General features: G+C 36.5%; 1 protein-coding gene across 12 annotated transcripts in view; it reads left to right on the top strand.

The window, feature by feature from the left end:
- PHF21A (PHD finger protein 21A) overlaps positions 1-25,974 on the top strand; it is a 191,625-nt gene that overhangs the window by 34,808 nt on the left and 130,843 nt on the right. For all 12 annotated transcript variants that reach the window (XM_027578105.1, XM_027578111.1, XM_027578115.1 and 9 more), the window contains 3 exons: positions 315-458; positions 5,803-5,835; positions 8,003-8,068. In XM_027578105.1, coding sequence (XP_027433906.1) covers positions 405-458; positions 5,803-5,835; positions 8,003-8,068 — 153 coding nt within the window. In that variant the 5' untranslated portion in view covers positions 315-404. The remainder of the gene's footprint in view (positions 1-314; positions 459-5,802; positions 5,836-8,002; positions 8,069-25,974) is intronic.

The raw sequence follows: 25,974 nt of genomic DNA, 5'->3' as shown, positions 1-25,974 counted from the left end.
TGTATTGTCAGAATGTAGTATGTATCACAATGCTGGGCATGTAAGCATGCTTAGATGTTTTCATGACTAGATTAAACACTCCCCCCACCCCATTTCTTAACTTACTTGAAGTGTTCTGTGGAGGAATGTTCAGTGAGTAAAACCCAGAAAGTTGTGGTACTAATTCAGTACAAAACTATTCATTTTGGAAAGAAATCTGTTTGGGAAATTTCTTACTCTGTGTTAGAGCATCAAATAATTTTCAACTAATGTAATTTCTTTTATTTAACACAAATATTTCCTTTATGATCCGAAACATTTTATGATCTCCACAGCTGCAGTGAGAAGAGGAGTTTGTTATTTTAAACGGAGGCTGAAGAAACTGTAGAATTAGCAGACATAAGAGAAAGTGGAGAAGGTGGAGGATGGAGTTGCAGACTCTACAGGAGGCTCTTAAAGTGGAAATTCAGGTTCACCAGGTATGTTCCATTATTGGCTTCTCTGTGTTGTGTTATTAAGTAATGGCTAAGATTAGTAAACTGTCCCGTCTCTGAATTTCAGTACACTTTCTAATCGTCTTTCAGACAGTTGTCCGAGAGTCATGCCGTTTGCCTTTTATTGTTATATAACAAACTCACTGACAATACTTATAAGAACTTTAATAAAATATTCCTGACTTCCTTTCCAGAGAAAAGAATGGAAAATATTTTTTCATATACTAAAGGTGTTAAAAAAAAAAAAACCCAAACTCTTTTTTTCCTTTTTTGGGTTCATCTGAAGAACTTTGTTCATGTGACTTAACTTGTATATTTTAAGTAATGAGACATGTTTAAGTTGACTACCATTTATACTGAAGTTTTTACACATAACTTAGCTTTATGCCTTGATTCCAATCTTTAGTAAAGAAAACATCACTGCCAGAGCGCCTGGGTGGCTAGGTCAGTTAAGTCTCTGACTCTTGATTTCGGCTTAGGTCATGATCTGAGGGTCATGAGATCTAGCCCCTGTTGGGCTCCACCATCAGCATGGAGTCTGCTTGGGATTCTCTCTCTCCCTCTCCTACTGCCCCTCCCCACCCCCCGCTCGCACATTCTCTCTCTCTCTTAAATAAATAGATCTAAAAAAAACCAAAAACATCACTGCCTTCACAGATGTTTAAATTTCAGATAATCACAATTCTTAAAATTTACCTCAGGTACATAGGCTGAACAAACCTTCAAGTATATACATAAAAATGTTAATAATTGTTTATATAATATCAATAAAATATTAAATATGTATATTTTATGTAAGAGAAGGAAACAAGTTTCCCTTGTTTTATATGAATAGTTTAAAGTTAATTTCTGAAACTGTTGGAAGCACCCCTTAGGTTTTGATAACTACTACATTTGCAAGCTGCTTAGAATTAGGGTGGATGAGAGCTTACAGGAAAGCTTCAAAGGCGCGCGCGCACACACACACACACACACACACACACACACACACACAAACACACAATTAAGTCTGTGTATTCAGAAATCCCTTCTTCTGCTTTGGATCTGTTAAACTCCTGCTTAGCCATAGTCTTATAGCTTGCTGTGTACAGGTGAGCTTCTCTATGTGAAGTGTGTTTTGTTTTATGGTAATTTTAAGAAATTTAGTATATAATAAGTTATGCACATTTTTTTTTATTTGGCCTCGCTTCTGTTACTAGTTGAGGAGAATGAAAATCTATTTATAAAATCAAGCTTGTCTTTTTCCCAGATGTAAGTATTTTAACCTAGAGTTGTGTTGAATACTTAATTTGGCTGAATGGCAAATGACAACAGTTAAATTCATAATTTGTTCAGAGCTGACATCATCATAGAAGGGATTTCTGGAGAACAATAACCAATCTGAAATTTGTATGGATCAAAGATATTTAATGAAGTTGTATGTGATTTTAGGAGATATTCCTCCTCTCAAGAAATTTGGAGATGGCAGCATTGACATTCTGCTTTTAGTTCATCCTCACAAGATATGAACAAGTCCCAAATAAGACTTTCTTGAAAGACTCATCTCCTAAATTGAACTAAATTACTAAGAATGAGAATTTTTTTTTTTTTTTTAGAAAGGGAGAGAAGGGGGTGGAGGGGGAGAGGGAAAGAGAGAGAATCTCAAGCAGGCTCCACACCTAGGGTGGAGCCCGACATGGGGCTTTATCTCATGACCCTGAGATCATGACCTGAGCTGAAATTAAGAGTCAGATGCCTAACCAACGGAGCCATCTAGGTACCCCTAAAAATGAGAATTCCTTTTTTAAAAATTTTATTTATTTGTCAGAGGGAGAGAGGGAGCCTCACACGTGAGAGAGAGCTAGTGCATAAGCAGAGGGAGTGGCAGGCAGAGGGAAAAGCAGGTTCCCCTGAACTGAACAAGGAGCCCAGTGCGGGACTTGATCCCAGACCTGAGCCAAAGGCAGATGCTTAACCGACTGAGCCACCCAGGCATCCCCAAAATGAGAATTCTTAAATATCATTTTGCTTCTTTATTTTTAATTCAGGTGTACCAATTTTATGAAAATTATAATCATGAAAAAATTTAATGTTTATTCCTTTTTAAAATCTAATTTAATTTTTAAAATTACATTTGTTGACTCAAAAGGGATGTAATGTTCTTCCAAAAGTTATCCTAGTCTCTTAATATTTACATTGTTTATTTCCCTATATATTTAACTGTTTTTTAGGATAAATCAGGAGCTTTTATATTCATCCTTAATTATTACACATTTTGTTTGTGCAATAGTAATCATTTATATGGTGATTGATAATATTTCAACTTATATACCTACAAAACATCTATTTGCACTGTAATTACATTTAGAATGCTTTCCTATTTGGTGAAAAATACTAAGTATTAGTAGTAAATACAAGGACATGCCTTGTTTGTAAATCTGATGTTGTTATTCTGTTTGGAAATGTGGTAACCTACATGATCACTGATCATGACAAGTTCAGGAATGCAAGAAATGACATCAAAGTAGGCACTGGCTGTTAGGCTGAGGCCAAAGCCAGATCATGAATTTGACTAAATACTGGAGCAAAAGCCTCCCCTTTGCATTTCCAGTTAGGGATGGCATTTGGGCTGAATTGAGCTTACTGGATAGAAGCACGTTAGGAAAGTATTGCTGTGGTAGAAGTGTATTTCTGTTCTTTACGGAGAGGGAGATGGTTAAGAAAGTTGCAATGTACATATGGGTTGATGTTGAGTAAATGGTAAATAATAATGGCCTGTGATGGGGACCTCATCTTTTTTGAGAAGTTGCCTTTTTAATTATTCTTACATAGATTTGATGGAAACTATATTTGAACTTTTGGAGTATTTACATGGAACAGAGGATAGTATAAAGCAGAGGTCAGCAAACTTTTTCTGTAAAGGCGGTAAAATATTTTATACTTTGTGGGACATTTATGGTCTCTGTCACTACTACTCTGCTGCTGTATAGACAAAGCAGCCATAGATAATATATAAATGAATGGGTGTGGCTGTGTCCCAATAAAACTTTATTTATAAAAACAGGTTGTAGGCTGGATTTGTCTATGTACTGTAGTTTACATGGACCCTTGGCATAAGTATATCCTCATAATAAACTGCTGCATTCTTGCAAAAGAAAGTAGCTTAATTTTGATAACGCAGGGTCAGCTTAAAGTCACTAGGGATTTGGATGGTCTAGTTAAGTTGCCTAGCTTCTCCTGTCCTGCCTCTGATTGTCTAAATGTAGCTTGACTACTTATAGATAGAAAAGCTGGTTTATTTATTTCCTCCAGGAGTGGAGGCTTAGTGTGGTTGTCGGTTTTTAAGTTCCAGTGTCATGGAAGGAAACCTTTTTTGGCTTAAAAAGGGCAACTTTAGGGGCCCCTGGTTGGCTCAGTCAGTTAAGCGTCTACCTTTGACTCAGGTCATGATCTTGGGGTCTTGGGATCAAGCCCCTCTGCCCCTCCCCCCTGCTCATGCTCTCTCTCTCTCTCAAATAAATAAAGATCTTTAAAAAAAATAAAGGCAAACTTTAGTGTAGTAGCCAACTCTGGTAACTAAATTAAAAAAGAAAAGCAAGGACTTTTTTCATTGAAAAATGAGGCTAGGGGCGCCTGGGTGGCTCAGCCATTAAGTGTCTGCCTTTGGCTCAGGTCATGATCCCAGGGCCCTGGGATCGAGCCCCGCATTGGGCTCCCTGCTCAGTGGGAAGCCTGCTTCTCCCTCTCCCACTCCACCTGTTTGTGTTCCCTCTCTCACTGTGTCTCTCTCTGTCAAATAAATAAATAAAATCTAAAAAAAAAAATGAGGCTAGCATTTAGGCTGCACTGGTAAAAAATATGTATGTATAAAGTTGTGTTTCAGTTTTGCTGAGCTCTTGGAATGTGTGTTATTACTGTTCTGTAGATTAAGGCCAGGATACAGAAGAGTTACTACTGTCACATATAAAGTAGAATTCAGTAACATATACCTTGTGTATATGGAGGTTATATTGTTGGCAACCTCAGCTATCCAGAATGCATCTTAGCACCTGAAGTAAGGCTCTTGACCAACTACAATAAATATCAGAAGTCATTCACCGAAGAGTATACATTTTACTCAAGGGGCGTTTCTTAAGCTATCACAACCTATTTGCTCATCTTAGAATTAGTTCGCTGTGCATATCACACAGCAGATCAGAAGCTGCAAATTTGAGTTGGGGTTCAGGGGCTGTTGGAGGAGATATAATAATAATAATAACAAGATTTGCTAGCTAACTCCTTGGCATTAAGAAGTAGATTGAAAAACTAAAATGTAGACATGAGAGCTCTTTAAATCATAGTAGTTTGGGGCCTTTATTATAAGGACCTGTTGTGCTCTTTATAGAATAGTCTATTAATTGATGTAATCATGCCTCTAAGTATCAATCAAAGCTGACTTTTTTCTGTTTAAGAAGGCAGATAAGTATATATTTTAGAATTTTTATGACTAAAAAATTTAAAAGTACCCTGACACTCAGAGGGACAGATTTTTTAGTTACATGAAAAATTCACTTGGGGAACAGCTTATTCCCAGATACTTTTAGGAATTAGCTTTCTGATATTTTTTATCCTTCAAATTTTTCTGTCCTGGTTATTGTTATCTTTGGGCAATGATGCTTTTAGAAGTTGGGTTAAGTCAGAAGATGCCCATTTTTCTTTCTTTTTAATTTATTTGGACTTCTGCTTTCCCGAGTAAAGGTCTTTCTTATTAAGTATTCTGGTAGCACTCTCCTTCCCAGAGGAATCCAGGTAGGTAGAGTTTGTGTTGTTGTTCCACTGCGTACACCCCGTGTAGAGAAGACAGTGGCAAAGTCGTAGCTGACACTAGCCTCCTTTTATGGTAAGAACCAAACCAACGGACTTGCCAAATCTGTACTTTGCTGTATACAAACAGGCCTGTTTTGTTATGGGAACAGCTTCTTTCCAGGCCTTTTGGGACTCTATAAACAATGACAACATTTTAAAGGGATGTTTGGCTTTTGGAGCATCCATCTTAATTAAATTGATTTTTAAAAGCCCCCATCCCCCACCCCATCTCCAGATTTGTTAAAAAGCAGGAGCTTTTCATTTCAAACACAAAGTGGTAGTTTGATTTATTTGTATATACCTGTGTGTGTATATATATGTATTTATTAAGAAGAGTGTCTCATTAACCTTTTATATGGATCACAGAAGCTTTTGGTCTATTCTGATTGTGTGTTGCTCATTTTTTTGGGTAGACTTAAAACTTTAGATTTTTGGGGCCAAGTCTGATTAGCCATAGTGGGTTAAAATGTAAGACTGATGGCTCTTTTTCTCTTTTTATTACCAGAAACTGGTTGCTCAAATGAAGCAGGATCCACAGGTAAAATACTACTTTTATTCATTTAATTTTTAAGATAATTTAAAATAACCATAAGATACTAAAATACAGACCAGGACTTAAGTTTTAGAAACTATCTCATCTCTAACAGCAATTATTTTTAGCAGATTGGTCTTCATATTATAAGGGTTTAGAAAAATTCAGTCATTCTATTATAGTGTAGCTATCATTTTATCTTTGTTTCTGTTATTTTACTTTTATGTTCATTTCTTTGAGTATTTTGGGGGAGAAATTGAGTTAATAGTTTTCATGTGGCTCAAATTTCATTTCCATAAGCTTATTTATTCAGAATCAGTTTTTGAGGCTTTCTGTGTTCTCCAAATTATTGTATATGGCCCAGAACAATTCTTATCTTCTCATAGCTTATGTACTACAGGTATAGTACAGAACATTTAAATACTTAATTCCACTATGATTAAATAATTTCAGAATAATTTTTAACTTTTTAAAAAATTTATCTTTGAGAGAGCTCTTAAAGAGGGTTTAAAAGTACCTTGTATAATAATCCAGCAGATGTTACCTTCTCTTTAAATTCTCATAGGCGTTTTTGACTTAGGCATTTTCTTCTCTATCCCTGAAGAGAAATCTTCCTAAAAAGTTATCTTGTCTTTGATGATTACATTTATTGTTCAGGTAGTGTCTCTTTTGTAGCCATTAGACAGTGCGTCACAAGTTTGGAAAGAATCAGACTTTCAGGATTTGTTTACCCATAAATGTGTTCACAGAACACTTAGACCCATTGTATATGTGTAAATATATATATATATGTATGTGTGTGTATATATATATATATACACACATACATATACTATATATATATGTAGTTGTTAAACATGCCTCATTGTAAGGTTAAGAAAATAAATTCTTGGATTTAAAGAATGGTACTAAAGCAGATTGATTTTTTTGGAAGTGGGAAATATATTCATTTCTCCAAAAACTTAGCACCCAGTGGCCTAACTAGTGTGTGTTAACACAATCCATTGATTCTGAGGGCTGGGCATTAATGGCCCACACTTAACTCCTGTTTGACAGTCCTACTTCTTTGAGAAGCTTTTCCATTTTTATTTATTTTTTAAAGTGTATTAAAATTTAAATTAGATTTAGGAAACCAAGAGGCAGCAGACCTTAGATTAGTAGACTCTTTTATATTTAATATGGTAACCTACATTGTCAGCAACTGAAATATTATTTGAAAATTTTAGCATTTCTGATAGAGATAGTGGTCATGTAAAAGAGCAGTCTTAAAAGAATCTGAGGGGCCAGTAAGTCATTGGACAATCTTGTGACTGATCTCATTAGTGAAGCCTTATATCAAATATACTTATAAAAAAGACAATGTAGAGTAAACATAAAGGGGAGGATATGTGCCCCAACTCTGACAGAAGACCAAGCAGGGTGAAATCAAAAGAAATGCATGTGAAACAAGAAAAAGTGATCTTTTATTGGAATGGTGTTCAGTCTGTTAGTAGGCTGTCCTGCTACATTAAGCATTTGAAAATTTTAATTTTGGATTTTTTCCCCACTTGAGTAAAAAGCAAGCACGCTCAGTGTATCTCATCTAAAATAGTATTCTTTTTTGATTCCCAGAATTTTAGAACTGAGAAAATACCCTGGTAGTCAGTGTGTTAATTTGAATGATGTAGTGTTAAGGCAGTTGCAGCACTGACAGCTTTTCAAATCTAGGCTAAAATAACAAATGTACTCTACTAAATAAGGGAGAGGGCAAGTAGAGAAAACACTCTTATCTTTATTGATAATGCCGTTAAGCATGCAGTGTATGCATACTTATAACTTCCGTTTTCCTGCTTTTGTCTGATTAGTGGAGCTTTAGGTTTTTTGTCAACTGATGTTTTCTATAAAGAATAACAATATTTCAATAGAAAGGAATAAATACTATTACAGTACAAGATGCTAAAATATAAAACTTCTTGTAATTTGAAACCATCGCAAAGGAACTGCCCCTGTTCCAGTGTTAGGAGCTACATTAGGTGGTGATAATATGACTACAGTTTAATGCATGACAAATTTGATTGGCTAAATGCTTAAGATTGCTTCATCATTTGTAATACAGTATGCATAAAGTCTTCTTGCTACTATTCTGTTAACAAATGAAATATCTTTCTCACAGATATTTTTTCTTTCCAATCAGAATGCTGATTTAAAGAAACAGCTTCATGAACTCCAAGCCAAAATCACAGCTTTGAGTGAGAAACAGGTAGGGGAAAAGGGGGGGGGGGGCGCATATTTTTAACATTGTGTTCTAAAGATAAGTCTGCTCGAGGCTTCTAGGAGAACTGCTATTTTTCCTCATGTGTGAAAATAAGTGTGGGCAGCCAGACTCAGTTTTAATTTTGTTTGAGCTCTGTTTATCTATTTTTATTTTTGGTTGAAATCAGTGTCTAGAGTATCCCATGGGTATATGTTACTGGCAAATACCTAAAAGCAATGTGGCAGGCTGCTGTTAACTGTGTTAATTAAACTCTCTAGTTTACCCATAGGGGAAGGAGGTAAAGAAAGTTAGTGGGAGTGTGTGATAGAGAATCTTGTAGTTGCTGGATGTGTCTTGTTAACCTGTTTCAAAGGCTTGAGATGACATTTAACTTACTGTGGAGAAAATGGTTGTAAATAAATAGCTATAAATGTAGGTCTCCCATTCTGATCATTGTCATACCTTTATGTTATTCTTTATTAGATGGAACCTTGTTAGATTTATTTATATAGAGCAAGAGAAGAGCATCTTACTGTTTTTCCAAGGACATCTGGAAAGTAGTCTTTGGAATTTCTTGTATAATGACCTCTACTTCACCAGTTCAGGCAGCTCCTGCCACCAGGTGGAGTGTGACAATTGATAGAACGCTAAGTAAATGTCTGTGGTAACCTGACAAAGCATGGGTTTTCTTGTTCCTTCCCCACCGCTCTCCCTCTGGTTAAAAGGAGCAGTTTTCTGTCTTGGCATAGGTGAACGTGTGAACCAAAAGCATAAGGTGATTTGCAGTTGATAGTGCCTGCTAATGACATCTTATTGAGGATTTTTGACTAAATAGTTCTCAATAATTGATTTTCATCTCTTTTTTTAAAACTTTTATTTAGTGAAATAATAGTAATGAGAGTAATTTATCCCTGGAGATTTCTGATTGTGTTTGTATTGTGTTTTCTATTGTGTTTTCATTTAAGGGGAGAAATAAATTTTGAGAACTATGTGGAATGCATGCGAGCCGTTAATTGTTCAGAATAGAATCTTTTTCCAAGCTGAGTGAACAACTGCTTTTTTTCTCCCCAGTCCTGTTCTTATGCTTCTGTGTTCCCCCATCTTGTCTCCTCTAGAGACAGGAGATATTTTAGATTAGGGAATTGCCAAAATAAAATTGGGAGGAGGTAGCATGGTGGAGAACAATTTGTAAGGAAAAATATAAACAGAGTTCTTTAGTATGTATTTGGCTCTGAAAGTGATTCAGTTCTCTAAAGTCAAAATGATGTGTGTTAGTGAAAGTGTTCTAGCTTGAGAATTCTGTTAGCGCTGAGCCTCCTTATAGTTTCAGGGTTAGTTTGACAAGATGCCAATGAATGAGTCACTTTTGCTGAAAAATTCACGTGTTCCAGCAGGGAAAGAAGGTGAGAACTGATTAGTGGAGTTAGGGGGTTGGGGATGCTGTCACAAAGTTAAGACAATCTAAAGCTAGATTTGGAGAAAATGGGGCAATTGAAAAAATTTACATTTATTTGAAATTTTTGTGAGAACTGATGTAAAGATTTGGTTTATTTCTATAACTTTTTATTCTTTCATTTGTATTTTCTACCAGGGACCTCACTTAATAGAAAATTGCAACTGTTTATGTTTATGTTCAGTAAGACAGTTCATCAAGTGGTAAACTCTCTCATCTGAACTAAGTTTGAATTTTAGAAACTAGAATTTTTTAAAATGGGCCTGGCATCAGGAAAACCTTAGGTATACAAAGTAAAAAAAGTAAAGAGAATGGAGTCAGAAACTGAAATGCAACCTTGAAATTTTTAAAATATTTGCTTAACTGTTAAAACAACCTTTTTGATAGAACAGAAAATATATTTTTAGGTAGGCTGGTACTTGAAGAAAGCACAGCTATAAAGTTCAAAAGCTGGGCCTTCCTCAGACTTTTATTTCCAACATAAAACATTGATATTTAGTTTAAAATAGTTTTATTTTACAACAAACGCCTAATGCTGACTGCCTAGCATTTTGTTTTTCCTTCTCAAAAGATCTACTTAGCCTCTGGCAAAACACTGATTTTCCTTTTACTTTAATAACTAAAATCTGAATTATCTTACTCACATGACAAATATTTTTATTTAACATTTTTTTTGGTTGTGGGAAAAATGCTAAATACAGCAAAGTACAAAGAATGTCATATTCCAGAATTAACAACTACTAATCCTTTATCATTATTTGTTTCTATTCTTTTTATACTATGTACACTTTTCTGTCGTCATTTTTTCTATATCCACTTTTATACAAGTAACAGGTGCATACATTCTCTTTGCTTTATTAAAAAATCAAAATGTTATAGATAGTCATTAATTCTTACAATGGGCACTTACTAGTTCTTATTTGTTATTACTACCTCAATATTTGGTATTTAATCGGTTTCTTCGTCAAGACTAATTATGAAATGTTATGCTCCATTTGGGAAAATATGGTCTTTAATGAGCATCTTTCATGGCTAAAACTCAGTGAATTTCATTGAATTCTTGGTTAGAAGGTTCTAGTGTTTTCAAACTGTAACTTGAGATTTTTGAATAAACTCCCCATTGCAGATTTTGAAGTCAGCTCCTTGACCCACATGGCTTTAATTTGTGGTTGACAGTTTTAACTTGGGAGATCCCCAGACTTGATTGGTTAAACAGATTATGTGTTATGGAGCCATTAAAAATCATGGTTTCAAAAATATTTTAATCATATAGTGTGCTCATGATAAAGCAAGTGAAAAAGCATGTGCAGCTTCATATGCATTATAATCTCACTTTTAAGTGTGTCATATGTATATATATATGTAGGCATGTAAATACAGATAGAAACAGTGTCACTATGAAATGTGGGAAGGTGATGAATTTACAGGTGGTTTATTTTTTCTTTAAGGTCTTATGTATACGTACTTTTTTTTTTTTTTTAAAGATTTTATTTATTTATTTGAGAGAGAGAGAATGAGAGACAGCATGAGAGGGAAGAGGGTCAGAGGGAGAAGCAGAATCCCTGCTGAGCAGGGAGCCTGATGTGGGACTCGATCCCGGGACTCCAGGATCATGACCTGAGCCGAAGGCAGTCGCTTAACCAACTGAGCCACCCAGGCGCCCTATGTATACTTACTTTAATCTGTATAATAAATATGTTTCCTTTTTATAACCAGAAATACACAAGAAACATTATTTAAAAAATTTTTAACACCAAACTTTTGTCTGTTCCAGGGAGCGTTAGCATTTAAATATCCAGTGACATTCTCCTCTTGGTATATGAACCACTATAATCAGACAATCCATCTGTTTTAATACTGAAATGTGGAAGCAACTATTAATTTCTTTAACAGGGTTCATTCTTATTCTGCACCCCTCCCTCCTCATTTTGGCGTGATGTGTGGTCTTTTGCTTGTCAGAATAGAGGTTAGATAATTTTTTAAAATACTCATCTTGCTTTTTATGCTTTTTAAACTGAAAGTATTATGAACATCTTACATTTTTTAGTGTTTTTTAAAAATACGATTTTTATAGGTTCAAATATGTAGTGGTCTGGCTAGATTATAATTGGTTAGTCCTCTAATATTTGATAATAGGATGTTTCCAGTTTTTTGCTATTATAAATATCGCTATGATAGAAATACATGTGTGAATTTGTTTCTCTCTCATTGCCTTAGGATACATTCTTAGGTGTGAGATTACTGGGTGTATTGGTCAGCTATTGCTGTAATAGTTCTGCAAAACAAACCGGTGTTTTATTGAGTGACTTACAACGTTTATTTTCACACTGGGTCTGTACATCACCTGGGGTTTTCCTGATCTAGGCTGGACACATCTGCTTTCCTGATCTAGGCCCAGACACATCTACTTCAGTTTGTGGGTTGGCTAGCCCTGCCTCCAGGCTACAAGTTGGGTTAGATCTGCTCTGTACCTGTTCACTCTGAGGCCTACCATGAAGAGGCAGCAGCTACCTGGGGCATACCCATTTCATCAGAATACCAGAAGCAGACCAAACTACCAAAATACATTTTAAGCCTCTGCTGGCGTCAAGTCTTTTAATATCTCATTAGCCAAAACAAATCATGTGGCTAAGCCCTGCAAAGTTATATGACAAAGGGTGTGGATGTATAATTTTATAATAGAATATAAAGAATTGAGAACAATAATCCATCTATCTTACTTCGTTAAAGTTAGTATAAAAGAACTTAAGTATATATATTTTTTAAAATACTACTTATTTCCAAATAGCGTCCAGAAAATGCTGTATCAACTTAACAGCATATATGACAGTACCTTGTTTTTCCCAGGAGATACCCTGTGGGGAAAAAAAGCATTTTGCTAATGTGGAAGATGGGTTAATTGGTATCTGATGCTTATCTGGAAGTATATTTTTCAAGCTGTTTGTCCATGGTACAGATATTCCATTGTATTCCTTAGAAATATTTCAGTTTTAGGTTCTATTTTTCTTTTATCCTTTCTGCTATTTATCTTATTCCTTTTTTAGGGAGGTAGACATCTCCACAGTCTTTGGTTTTTGCTACTGGTTTGCTTTTCCAGCCCTGTGTTTAAAATGATAGTCTCTATTCCTTACAGATTGCTTAACCTAATACAAGATGAAATACTTTTCTGGGTTTAATAAATAGTTGCCATTTATGAAACCATTCTCATTTTAAATTTGAACATATTTTACTAAAATAGATTTGAAGCCTTTGGGAGAGAAGTTTCTGTTCCTGTCATAACTAATTATGTTTCTGATGCATAAAACAACATTATTTAAGCTAAGTAGGTGACTTGAACAATGGACTGTGGGTGGGGGAGGGGAAACTGGAGTTTGATTCTGTTCCTGATTCTGTAAGAGACTTTTTCATAGATTTTGAGTTAATAATTTAATATGTCTATTTCCTTGTTTATGGAATGTTTGAATAATGCCTTTTAGGAGTTATGAACATGTATCTGTTGAATGCACTGAATGTTTTTGAAGGTGAGTTCTAATTAAACGGAGTAGGTTAGCTTTAGTCATAGTGGTTAACTTCATCTCATATGGAGCACCTTCATCTTACATGTCAAGTACTACTTTTTTTTTTCCAAGTACTACTTTTTTTTAAGGACTTAGAACATTTAATGCAGTCATGAGTAAGTACATCACTGTAATACATAAACTGGGATGTGGACTGTGACTTAGCCATGATTATATATATAATTAATCAGTATCTGATTTGAGACTAGAATCCAGATCACTGTATTCTTCATTCTGTTTTATTTAGTAAATTGTATTCCTAAACTATTCTGTGGCCCTTTATCAAATATATTTTGAAATAGGACATTAGGCACAATAATTACATTGCCTTTAGGCTTCATTGCCTTGGAGTCAAGTAAGTAAATTAGTTCTTGTAGTCTAATAATGGTAACCTGATACATGACTATCTCCAGCCTCTGATGCTGATGACCATAGAATGTTACCCTTTTTCATTCATAACCAGACTAGTGTGATTGGCTCATCACATTAGCATTTAAAATTGTTATTTTCTTAGAGATTCTTAAATTATGGTGGGAATCTGACCTCATCTTTGTCCAGAGCTTAGGAGCTAGGGATTAAATCCCTAGGATTTAATCAAGTTCATCCCTCCTGCACAATATTTATGGGAAACCATTGGTCCACTTGTTTGTTGAGTTTACTTCCCCTTGTGTACACAGGGGATCAGCTTCTTCTCTTGTTTTTTTAACCTTTATTCTTGGAGTACAGTTGTCACTATTGCCAATAGTTGTACCTAATTAATCAAAGATTGACAAAGAAGCTTGATGAAGTAACTCAATATTTTAATAATGTGTGCCATGTTATTGTAGGACATTTTACCTGAGTGTGGTGGAGGGAATCTAGTAAGGTGGTGATTTCTGCCAAATGCAGCAGTTTGCTTCTTTTAGTAGGTTAGGGCAATCTTCTTAGTTCATTCTAATCATTTATTTTTAATACTGGCAAATGGACTGAGTTTTTATTTTATTTTTATTTTATTCTTTTTGAGAGGGAGAGAGACAAAGCGGGGGGAGGGAGCGGGAAGGGTCAGAGAGAATCTTAAGCAGGCTCCACACCCAGCACAGTGTAGATCCTACAACCCTGAGATCATGACCTGAGCCAAAATCAAGAGATGCTTAACTGACTGAGCCACCCAGGAGCCCCATGGAATGACTTTTTCATTTCAATTTGAAATTCTTAACATTCATCGTCAGATGTTACATGTCTTGACACTGAACTACTGGGATCTATTGTATTTTTTTTTCTTTCTATGCTCATCGCTTATTGAAGAGCATTTGCCTCAGGCAATGAAAATTTAGACCAAGTCTAAGTTTGTGGAACTTTTTTCAAACACTGTATTTAGGGACTCTTCACTTTGACTCTTTGGAGAACATTAATCTTAACTTTTGACTGGTAGATGGTGTGCAGAACAAATGCTTATTTAACAAGGCCGTAGCCAGTATAACTTTGACTTCATCAGTAAATTACTTTGTGCTTTTAAATAGTCTGTTCCCTTCTCCCTGGGGTCTGTGTTTTTTCAAATGTCTTTGTCAATCTGAGATTCTTACTCTTCTGTTTGTTCCACATACATTTATTGCGAGTTTTCTATAGTGAAAGGCTTGGTACTAGGTCCCAGAGAGTGCAAAGAATGAAAATCTTGCAAATGACATATCCTATAAAGGGTTAGTATCCAAAATGTATAAAGAACTTACAAAACTCAACACCAAAAAACAAATAATCCAATTAAGAAATGAGCAGAAGACATAGTCATTTCTCCAAAGATGCCAACAGACACATGAATAGATGCTCAACATCACTCATCATCAGGGAAACACAAATCAAAATTGCAATGAGATAGCAGCTTACATCTGTCTGAATGTCTAAAATCAAAAACTCAAGAAATAAGTGTGGGTGAGGATATGGAGAAAAAGGAACCCTCATGCATTGTTACTGGGAATGCAGACTGGTGCAGTCACTGTGGAAGACAGTATGGAGGTTCCTCAAAAAATTAAAAATAGAGCTACCCTACAATCCAGTAACCTCACTACTGAGTATTTACCCAAGAATATGAATACAGTAATTCAAGGGGATATATGCACCCCTGTGGTTTTTTTTTTAAAGATTTTATTTATTTATTTGACAGAGAGACACAGCTAGAGAGGGAACACAAGCAGGAGGAGTGGGAGAGGGAGAAGCAGGCTCATTAGCACTGATGCCTTTAGCAGCTCATTCTTGATTGACTCTCTTGCATCCTCTTACATACCCCAGAAGTTCCCTGGTGTTACCTATCTGTACTGGGCTCTCTCAATTCTCTGTGCCTTCGCATATGCTTTCTCTATAGCAGGAATTCTCTTTCGTTTTTACCTGGTAAATTCCTACTTATCCTCTGAAGATCCAGTGTAATCAAAGATCCTCTAGAAAGTTTTCCTTGACTTCTTTCCACTCTCCAGGCAAAGCTAGATACCCTTTTCTGTGTTTTCATGGTACTTGTGCCCACTTCTCTTTGTTTTCATTGCACTGGGTTGTAATTATTTGTAAGCTCCTTGAGGATAGGTAGCTCCTTGCTCATATTTGTACCCCTCTAGCCTAGCAGAGTAGATATGTAGCAAGTGTTTTTCAATGTATTAATTCATTATGCTTTCAAGAAGCTAGTAATCTAGTGAGGTGGCCTATGATGTCCATGGTAAGGCATTTTACTGTTAAAAGATTTCCCATTCAGGGGCGCCTGGGTGGCCCAGTCGTTAAGCGTCTGCCTTTGGCTCAGGTCATGATCCCAGGGTCCTGGGATCAAGCCCCGCATTGGGCTCTCTGCTCGGTGGGAAGCTGGCTTCTCCCTCTCCCACTTCCCCTGCTTGTGTTCTCTCTCTCGCTGTCTCTCTCTGTTACATGGATAAATAAAATCTTAAAAAAAAAAAAAAGATTTCCCATTCAAATAGTTCAGTTCCCTTTTTTTGAGAAAAAATATTCTCAATATTGTTTTCTACTTAAGAATGTTCAATAACAATTTTAATTAACATATAATGTATTGTTTCAGGGGTACAGGTCTGTGATTCATCAATCTTACACAATTCACAGCACTCACCATAGCACATACCCTCCCCAGTGTCCATCACCCGGCCACCCCATTCCTCCTACCCGCCTCCACTCCAGCAACCCTCAGTTTGTTTCCTGAGATTAAGAGTCTCTTATGGTTTGTCTCCCTCTCTGGTTTCGTCTTGTTTCATTTTTCCCTCCCTTCCCCGTATGATCCTCTGTCTTGTTTCTCAAATTCCTCATATCAGTGAGATCCTATGATAATTGTTTCTCTCTGATTGACTTATTTCACTTAGCATAATACCCTCCATTTTTAACTGTTTCAAATCAGAGCAGCTTTATCTTAGTTTCAGAAAAGGAACTTTTATCAAGTGAAGTAGTATAAACCAGTAAATGAGTCGGGCCAGCAGTCTGGAACCTGATATATCTAGAAACAACCTCTTCTGTGATGTTGCTACATCACTCATTTCTGTCTGTTGTACCTCCTTTGGGTTCTCTTTAGGCTTCTCCTGACCTTATAAAACATGCTTACATTTCTTTTATCTTTTAAATAACAAGAATTCGTTTGTTTGTTAATTTCTTTCTGCCATTGCCCTGTCTCTGTGTCACTTCATGATTGAACTTCTAAGAAAGCTTAATCTTAGCTTAGTCTCTATTTGATGTTACTTTTTCCTTACCTTATAGCCCCTTTATCAACCCACTGCAGTTAGTTTCCATCTTCATTCTGCTCTAGTGAGCTCACTGAAACTTCTAGTAACATAATTGCCAAATCTAAAGTACATTTTTTAAACTTCATTTTACTTGAACTAACTGTAGCATTTCAGATTAATGACCATTTCCTTCTTAAGGTTTTCTTCTTAAGAGAACCAAGAACCTTCCTTTCTTAGTTTATTGACCTCTTCAAATGCACCTACTCCCTTTTCTTCTCAGGCACTTCTTCCTTAGCTTACCCTTTAAAAATTCATATTCTGTGGTGTTTCGTCCTTGTTTTCCTTTTCATCTTACTCTGTTTTTCCCCCATGGGTGACATACAGCCTCAAACCACCCCTGAATGCCAGTGACCTCCAAACCTTTATTGCTTCTTCCCCTCTCTCTCCTAAGCTCTAGACAGATGTGTAGTTTCAGCTTCTGCCTATTGGATGTCCCAGAGCTCCATATTCTCCAGATAGAACCCCCTTCAAATTCTGTTTCTTCTTTCCCTTTTCGGTTAATGACATTCCATTTATCTAGTGTCCAAGCAAAACGTGGAAGGCATCATGGACCTTTTGTCTCTCTCTCAATCTCTTATCCATAATTGCAAAGTCTTGTTTATTCAAGCTCCTTAACATTGTCAATACTCCCCTACTTCCTTTCCATGGCATCCCATTGCATCTAGTCCTATCTTTATCATCCAACCTTTCACTATTAACAGGAGGGTATAAAATACAACCCTTGTATGTTGGCTTTCCTGTTTATGATGCTTCAGTAGCTCCCTTTGCCTTAGACTCTAGGAATAAATCCGGACTCCTTACGGTGGCTCAGAAAACCCCTCATTATCTTACCCATGAGCCTCTCCATTGAACTCATACACACCTTGTCCTCCAGACTTGACACATACTTAAATTTTCTTGGTTATGCTCTATCGTTTCTTCGACCTGGAATATTCTTTCCTATCTTCTTTGTCTAGTACTAAACCTGGTGTAATAGTCTGCCTTTTGACCTACAGGCTTATTTACAGGACAGTATGGTACAGAAATAGCCACACATGAAAAATTGAAAACAAACATATATCAGTGTGCATTAGCAAGTAGTACATAAGAGTTGACAATATATGCATATTATGAAGTACTTAACTGAGTGGAAAGATGAATGGAATGTAAAAAATCAAATTGTAAAACATTACAGTATGATTTATTATTTAAAATACAAAATATTAAAAAAAATTTGTGTGAATGCATTCATGGTTATTTATACTTGAAAATATGTGGAGGGTGCCTGGGTGGCTCAGTCAGTTAAGCATCTGCCTTCTGCTCAGGTCATGATCCCAGGGTCCTGGGATCGAGCCCCGTGGCGGGCTCTCTGCTTGGCTCACTGCTTCTCCCTCTGCTCTTCCCTACCTCTTGCTGTCTCTCTCTCTGTCTCTTTCTGTCTGTCTGTCTCTCTCAAATAAATGAATAGAATCTTTAAAAAAAAAAAAGGGGGCGCCTGGGTGGCTCAGTTGGTTAAGCGACTGCCTTCAGCTCAGGTCATGATCCCCGGGTCCTGGGATCAAGCCCTGCATCGGGCTCCCTGCTCGGCTGGAAGCCTGCTTCTCCCTCTCCCACTCTCCCTGCTTGTGTGTTCCCTCTCATGCTGTCTCTCTCTCTGTCAATTAAATAAATGAATTAAGTGTTTAAAAAAAAAAAGAAAATATGGGAAAGTTCTAGATTATTTAGAATTATTTACATGGAGCTGTTAATAGTGATTTCCTCTCAGAAATATGGGATTCCAGAGAGGTGACCAAGGAAGCTGGCACTTTTAACTTTTTATATTCTTATTATCTGTATTTTTTATAAGGAACATACTAGTTTTTTAAACTACTGAAGTATAGTATAAATACAGAAAACTACATATATATGTGTATATATTTATGTGTATGTATATATAGTTCAGATACATTTTTGCAAGCTAAAACACCTGGATGACTAGCACCATCAGTATCAGATATTTATACAGAAAGTTTTTTGTGCTTTCTTCATTTTACTCTGATTCCCTTCCACCAAAGAAACCACTGTTGTGACTTTTAACAGCATACATTAATGTTGCCTGTATATGAAATCACATAGGGTGTATTTTTTTCTGTCTTATTTTATTCAACATTATGTTTATAAGATTACATCTGTTTCTTTGGAAGTTTTTTTTCAAAATGTTTATTTTGAAATATAAGAGTCATAGGAAGTTGTCTTTTGAAATTTTAAATCACTCAAGAAAAAAGTTTCTCTCTCAGATATATTCATCCCTAACATCTTTTGGCATAGTTAAATTCTTTTTCTTGTGAATTGATAGCTCCTTGCTCTGTTTATCACATTTCTTTAACTATTTGTTGGTATGTTTATCTCCCTTCCAGATTGTGAGTCTCTAAGAACTGTGTTCTCTTCACACTTAAAACCTGGTGTATATGGGGCGCCTGGGTGGCTCAGTCGGTTGAGCGGCTGCCTTTGGCTCAGGTCATGATCCCGGGGTCCTGGGCTTGAGCCCCACATCGGGTTCCCTGCTCGGCTGGAAGCCTGCTTCTCCCTCTCCCACTCCCCCTGCTTGTGTTCCCTCTCTCACTGTCTCTCTCTCTGTCAAATAAATAAATAAAATCTTAAAACACACACACACACACACAAACCTGGTGTATACCTAGTGCTTCATGCACAGTGGTATTTAAAAATTGGTTAAAGAAAAGCAAGAGGTTCTAATCGTGACTGGCCTTGTATCTATAGAATTTCTCTGAACTGGTTTCCTCATCTGTAATACGGGCATTATAGTTGCCAGTTCAGGTGCTTTTAGCTGTATGTAACTGAAAGGCTAACTAAAAGTAGCTGAAACAATAAGTGGACTTATTCACCTAACGAATTGCTAGAGTTCAAGTTCAGCGGTTCAGCAACACCATCAGAACCCATGTTCTAGTCCTCTTTCTGCTCTGCCACTCTCAGTGTGTCAGCAAACATTGCTCGTGGTCATTGCTGTAGCTCCAGGCTTTATATCCTCACACATGAACATTCTGGGGCAAAAATAAAAGGACCAGTTATTCTTAAATGTCTCTTTTTAAGAGCAGGGAGAACCTTAGTTAGAGGCCCTTCAACAGACTTTGCATCTTATTGACCACTTTTGTCACATGCCAATGCTTAAAGTAGTCACCGGCAAGAAGAGTGGATCCAAGACTGATTTAGGTTCTGGAGCTGAGGATTTGCCTCAAACATTTGGAGGCTAGATACCCAAACAAAATTGGTTTTTGTTAGCATAGGAAGCAGAAGGGATAGAGAATAATGGATGTTGAAAAAGCAATCAACAGTGTCTGTCTACATCTATAACAGTGTTCTCTACAATGTAAATTAATTATAATGTATATCTGAAGATATGTGAATCCTAAAATACTATAAAGTTAAAATATCCATTAGCGCTTGTTACTGGTTTTAGAAGAGTCTCCCTTTGCTACCCTAAGCTAGCAACCTGCTTTAGGGCAAGGAATGCAAAAATAATTTTACTATTTGCCAAAGCAACATATTATAAGAAAGTAAATCTATTATAGAAAATAATGTAATTTATTTCAAATGTGAGCTATAAATTATTTTTAAAATTGATATTTAAAATATTTGTTTATAAACTATATTGTCACCGTTGTTACTAATATTAATATCCTATGCCTTTGAAGCATAGCAGCCTTGATGTCCCTTTGTTAACAATACCTTCACACCTAAATTATTCAGGAAAACCAGAGTTTATCAAAATGCAATGGTATTTATGGATTTCAGTTTTTTAAAATGTTGAGCACTATAAATGATACGCCAGATCACAGATTCTTGCATTTCTTTTTCCCAGCAGATGAGGGTGAGAGAACCAGACAGGAAAAAGAAGTTTACTCTTGGGCTGCTGTCTTCACATGGTAGCTGGTTAGAGAGGCTGCCCTGTAAAATTATCTTCACAGAAGACATGTTCCCTAAAGTTGATTTACTCTGAGTTCAGGAAGCAAATGTTTGTGTGAATCAGTAGGGATTGGCTAACCTCTTTCTGAATAGCTCTGTCTGAAAATGACAAGAGTGATTATTAGTTTCTGTCAGTTAAGCACCAAACATTCCTTTGCTCTGAAAAATGAGGCCCTAGAAATCTCCAGCTAATGTGTTTAATTTGTCACCTTTTCTCCTATTCCCACCTCCATCACCTTTTAAAAAACCTTTCCACCTTTTGCCAAAACAAATTATATCATTTTGACCAAGAAGAAAACTAAAGATAGAGATCAATTCTGAACTTAGTTCTTTTTATGAGCAGTGAGTGATTATTGCTGATCTCGTTTTATCTAGTGCTTCTGTCATCTAATATAGTAATTGGAAAAGAAATTAGCACTCCTGTTCCTATGGAGTCAGGAAGCACACATAAACTTATCCTGAAAAGTTATAATGCCTGAAGGAAAAGAATTTAGTGAAGCTGGGGAGTGGGTGCATTGACAGAACTTGAGATTTGTTTTCCTAAGTGTGTATCTCATTTATTACAGATTGTAGCAGTTAGTCATGAATTTGAGACAGATTTATAGAAGTGTAAATTAGTCGACCTTTTAATTAAGAATGAGATAGCAGCCTTTATTTTTTAAAAAACGTATTATTTCACAGTTCACCTTTTTCATGGAATGTTTATTTGATTTTTAAAATAATCTGGAGTGACCTCAGGCAAGGGAAACAAAAGTGAAAGTGAACTATTGGGACAACACTGAAATAAAAAGCTTCTGCACAGCAAAGGAAGCCATCAGCAAAACGAAAAGGCAACCTACTGAATGGGAGAAGATACTTGCAAATGATATATCTGATAAGGAGTTAATATCCAAAATATGTAAAGAGTTTATACAACTCAACACCAAAAAACCCAAAAAATCCCATCAAAAAACCCAAAAAATCCCATTAAAGAATGGGCAGAGAACCTGAATAGACATTTTCCCAAAGACATGACGATGGCTATCAGACACCTGAAAGGAGGTTCCACATCACTATCAGGGAAATGCAAATGAGAACCACAATGAGATATCACCTGATATTTGTCAGAATGGCTAGAATCAAAGAGACAAGAAATAAGTGTTGGAGAGGATGTAGAGTAAAAATAACTTTCATGTACTGTTGGTGGAAATGTAAATTGGTGCAGCCACTGTGGAAAACAGTATGGAAGTTCCTCAAAAAAATTAAAAATAAAAATATCATATGATCCAGTAATTCCACTACTGGGTATTTGCCCAAAGAAAACAAAAACACTAATTCAAAAAGATATGTGCACCTCTATGATTATTGCAGCATTATTTACGATAGGCAAAATATGGAAGCAACCCAAGTGTCCATCAGCAGAGGAATGGATCACACACTCCTCCCCTAAAACACACAGGAATATTACGTGGCCATAAAAAAGGATGAGATTTTTGTGACAATGGATAGACCTAGGGGTATAATGCTAAGTGAAACAGAGAACAATACCATGTGATTTCACTTACATGTGGAATCTAAAAAGAGAGCCGTAAATACGGAGAACAAACTGATAGTTGCCAGAGGGAAGAGGGGTGAGGGGATGGCCAAATTGGTGAAGGGGAGTGGGAGGTACAGGCTTCTAGTTATAGAATAAGTCCCAGGGATGAAACGTAGAGCACAGGGAATATAGTCAACGGTATTGTAATAGTGTCATATGGCGACAGATGGTAGCTACACTGGTGGTAAGCATAGCATAACATACAGACTTGTTAACTCACTATTTTGAATACCTGAAACTAAATGTTACCTTGTGTGTCAGTTATACTTCAATTTAAAAAAATCTGGAACGCAATCTCCCAGAGTATTAGTCACACCTTAAAGCCCCCAACTAAAGTCAAGGTAGGCAAAAGTAACAGTTGGAAGCCATTTGTAAACACCTGTCACAAAAACTTCTGAAGATGTACCTTTCCCGCTCTGATTTCTGTTTGTCCTAGATATGAGTTCATCAGATGAAACAGTTTTTGCAAGCTATCAGAAGTATTGCCCCTGCTGCTAATAGCTGCTAAGATTATATACAACTCTTTTTAGATTTTCAGTATCCCTTTTTGATGACTTCCCTTTCCCTTTTTACTTGATTAATTATCTTCTTTAGGTATAAAGCATTTTATAGCCGTCACTTCTGAAGAGAAATTGATTAGTTCTCCAAAGATGGAAAGACTAGTATGATTCTCTATCATTCTATCATAGATAGAGTATCTATTCTCTATCATAGGGATTGGCAAACTATGGCCTGCACCTGGGCCAAATCTGGCTTGCTGCCTGTTTTTGTAAATAAAGTTACTGGAACACAACCATGTCTTTCATTTACATATTGTCTATGGCTGCTTTTGTGCTACAATGGCAGAATTGAGTAATTGTGGCAAAGACCTGGCTGTTTATAGAAAAAGTCTGTCAGCCATTACTCTAGAGAAATTTAACCAGGGACACTTGACTCAGAGATATTAGGCACAGTATAACAGTCTAGGGCAGGAGGGAGCACCACACTGAAAATAGGGTATATACTGAATAATGAGAAGACCCTCTTATATACACGCCAGCCCCATGGTTTTCAATTCATTTTTAGTACCTCATTTTCTAAAAGCCTCTTTTATTTTGGATACTTTCTCTCTCCTTTTTGTTTCCATTTTCCCTCTGTCCTCTGGATTTATTGAGGTATAGTTAATACGAAATAAACCCACATTTTCAAAAGGGTTTAATTTTTGATGGGGTGAAACCATCAAATCAAGATAATGAACATATCCATCACCTCTAAAAGTTTCCTTGTGATCCTTGGTAATCTCTCCCTTCCTCCCACTCCCCAGTCCTGTCCCCAGGCAAACATTGGTCTGCTTTTGTCACTATAGATTAAGTTTACATATTTTAGAATTTTAATAAATAGGCTTATACAGGATCTACTCTTTGGATTGTTTCTAGTTTCCAGCTATTAGAAGTAAAGCTACTGTGAACATTCATATGTGGAGATATTGTTTCATCCCTCTTAGGTAAATACCTACGTGTGGTTGGGTGGAATGGTACGGGTATTTTTACCTTTAATGAAACTGCCAAAATGTGTACCGTTTACATTCCTACCAACAGTGTATGAGAGTTTTAGTTGCTCCACATCCTGACTCCTTCATTCTTAAATGTAACAGCCAAGAATTTCAGATATATAAGGGAAGGCACTAAAATGAAAATCAAAACAGACCCAGAAAATTGGAAGGGACATTTCAAAAGAACTATAAGTTTAGACCCTCAGATCAGTAAGAGAAGGTATTGCATCAGTGGGGCAAGAACAGGGCACTAGGAATAAGAGAGCAGTTAGAAAACAAAAAGGACTCAATAATAAAAAAGGTTTTGAAGATGAAATTGGAATAGTCTCTTAATAAAGGGAAGAGACGAAGGGATCAATGACAGAAGAGAGAAAAATTTTACAGGATCACACCAGAGGTCTACTGCCTGACCAATAGAAATTCTGAGACAAGGTACCTGAAAATGGAGAAGAGAAAGTCATCCAGTAATTAATATAAGGAAATTTCTCAGACATCTCATACATTCCAGGTTAATAGAATTTACTGAGTACCAAACAACTGCAAATGAAAAAAGACCCACACCCCCATACCGAGAGGCACATCATTGCAAAACTTCAGAAAAACAGAAATAAGATGTTAAAAGCTTCCTCAGAGGGAAAAAAAAAACAGTTGCAAACAAGGACTGGGAATCAGATGGCATCAGACTTAGCAGCCCAGGAAGCTAGAACGGGGAATGATGTTTTTGAAATTCTGGAAAACAGCAACTTGCAATGTGGAATTCTGTTCCCAATCCAACTCTTGATCAAGTTGGAGGGTAGGGGGAGCACCTGGGTGGCTCATTTGTTTGGGCATCTGCCTTCAGCTCAGTTCATGATCCTAGGGTCCTGGGATAGAGCCCTGTGTGGGGGCTCCTTGCTCAGTGGGGAGCCTGCTGCTTCTGCCTCTCCCTCTGCCTGCCGCTCCCCCCTGCTCGTGATCTCTCTCTCTCTGTCAAATGGATAAATAAAATCTTAAAAAAAAAAAACTTAAAAAAAAAGTCTGAGGGTAGAACAGAGACATTGTAGACATTCAAGGTCACAAGACTTACCTCCCATGCACCCTTTTTGAGGAAGCTACTAGAGGATGTTCTCCATTAAAACAAGAAAATGAACCAGTAAAGATGAAGACATGGAACCAGAAAATAGGGAATCCAATACAAAAGAGAGATGAAGAAAATCCCGTTTGATGAAGGAAAAACCCAGATGACTGTTGTACAACAGGTTAAGAGACCAACCAGTTTAGTTTGGGCAAGAGGGTGGAGGACTCTAGGAAAGATGTAGCCAAGGGAAAAAATAGACTGATATATTCTGTGATGTGATGTGTTTTGAGCCATCATTTAGAGCAGTTTTGTAGCTTCTTTGGAGAGTATGGGGAAGAATTAATGATGTGAAAATAGAAAACCAAACAAATAACAAAGCAAGGCATTTTTAGTTCCAGGAACAACAAAATGTACAAGAAAAGTATAATTGCTGTAAACTAATTATCTCACCGATTAATGTTTTTTACATGATTCTAATACAAACCTTATATATGGATTTAACTAAACATTGTGGTATGACTGTAATGATAGTAGGGGATGGAATGAGAGAAGGTGGTAGTGTAAGAACTAAATTTCAGTTATCTGTGGTAAGAATTCAGTAGGTTATAATTAAAGTGAAAAATTGGGAAATCAGTGAGTATATATTTTAAAATAAGAAGATAAATACCTGAAGAAATCTCTAAAAGACTTGCAAGTGGTTTCCTGAGAGGAACAGAACTAGAGATTTTTGGAGAGAGTTGGTACAAGGGACTGTTATTTGTATCATAAGTCTGTATTACTATCTTTTAAAGCTATTTGTATATATTACTTCAATTTAAAAATTAGATAGAAAAATGAAAATCTGGACTTAGCATTAGATAGGATGTTTAGTCTTTGTGGGGTATCCTGGACTCCTGAGGCACATCACCTGCTCACTAAATCTTTGGCCTTCCATCCATCCCCAGACTGTGCTAGGGACTCTGCTTGGGCCTCTCTAATTCTCCTTTGTCATTTTTCTTAGTACAAGCCACATGCAGCTCTATAGTTGGTTAAGATATCCCTTAGGAGTCTACCAGAGAGATT

The sequence above is a fragment of the Zalophus californianus genome, chromosome 11 (assembly GCF_009762305.2).
Source record: "Zalophus californianus isolate mZalCal1 chromosome 11, mZalCal1.pri.v2, whole genome shotgun sequence".
Lineage (NCBI taxonomy): Eukaryota > Metazoa > Chordata > Mammalia > Carnivora > Otariidae > Zalophus > Zalophus californianus.
The sequence above is the reverse complement of the archived record's forward strand: the minus strand, read 5'-3'. Positions and strand labels throughout refer to the sequence as shown.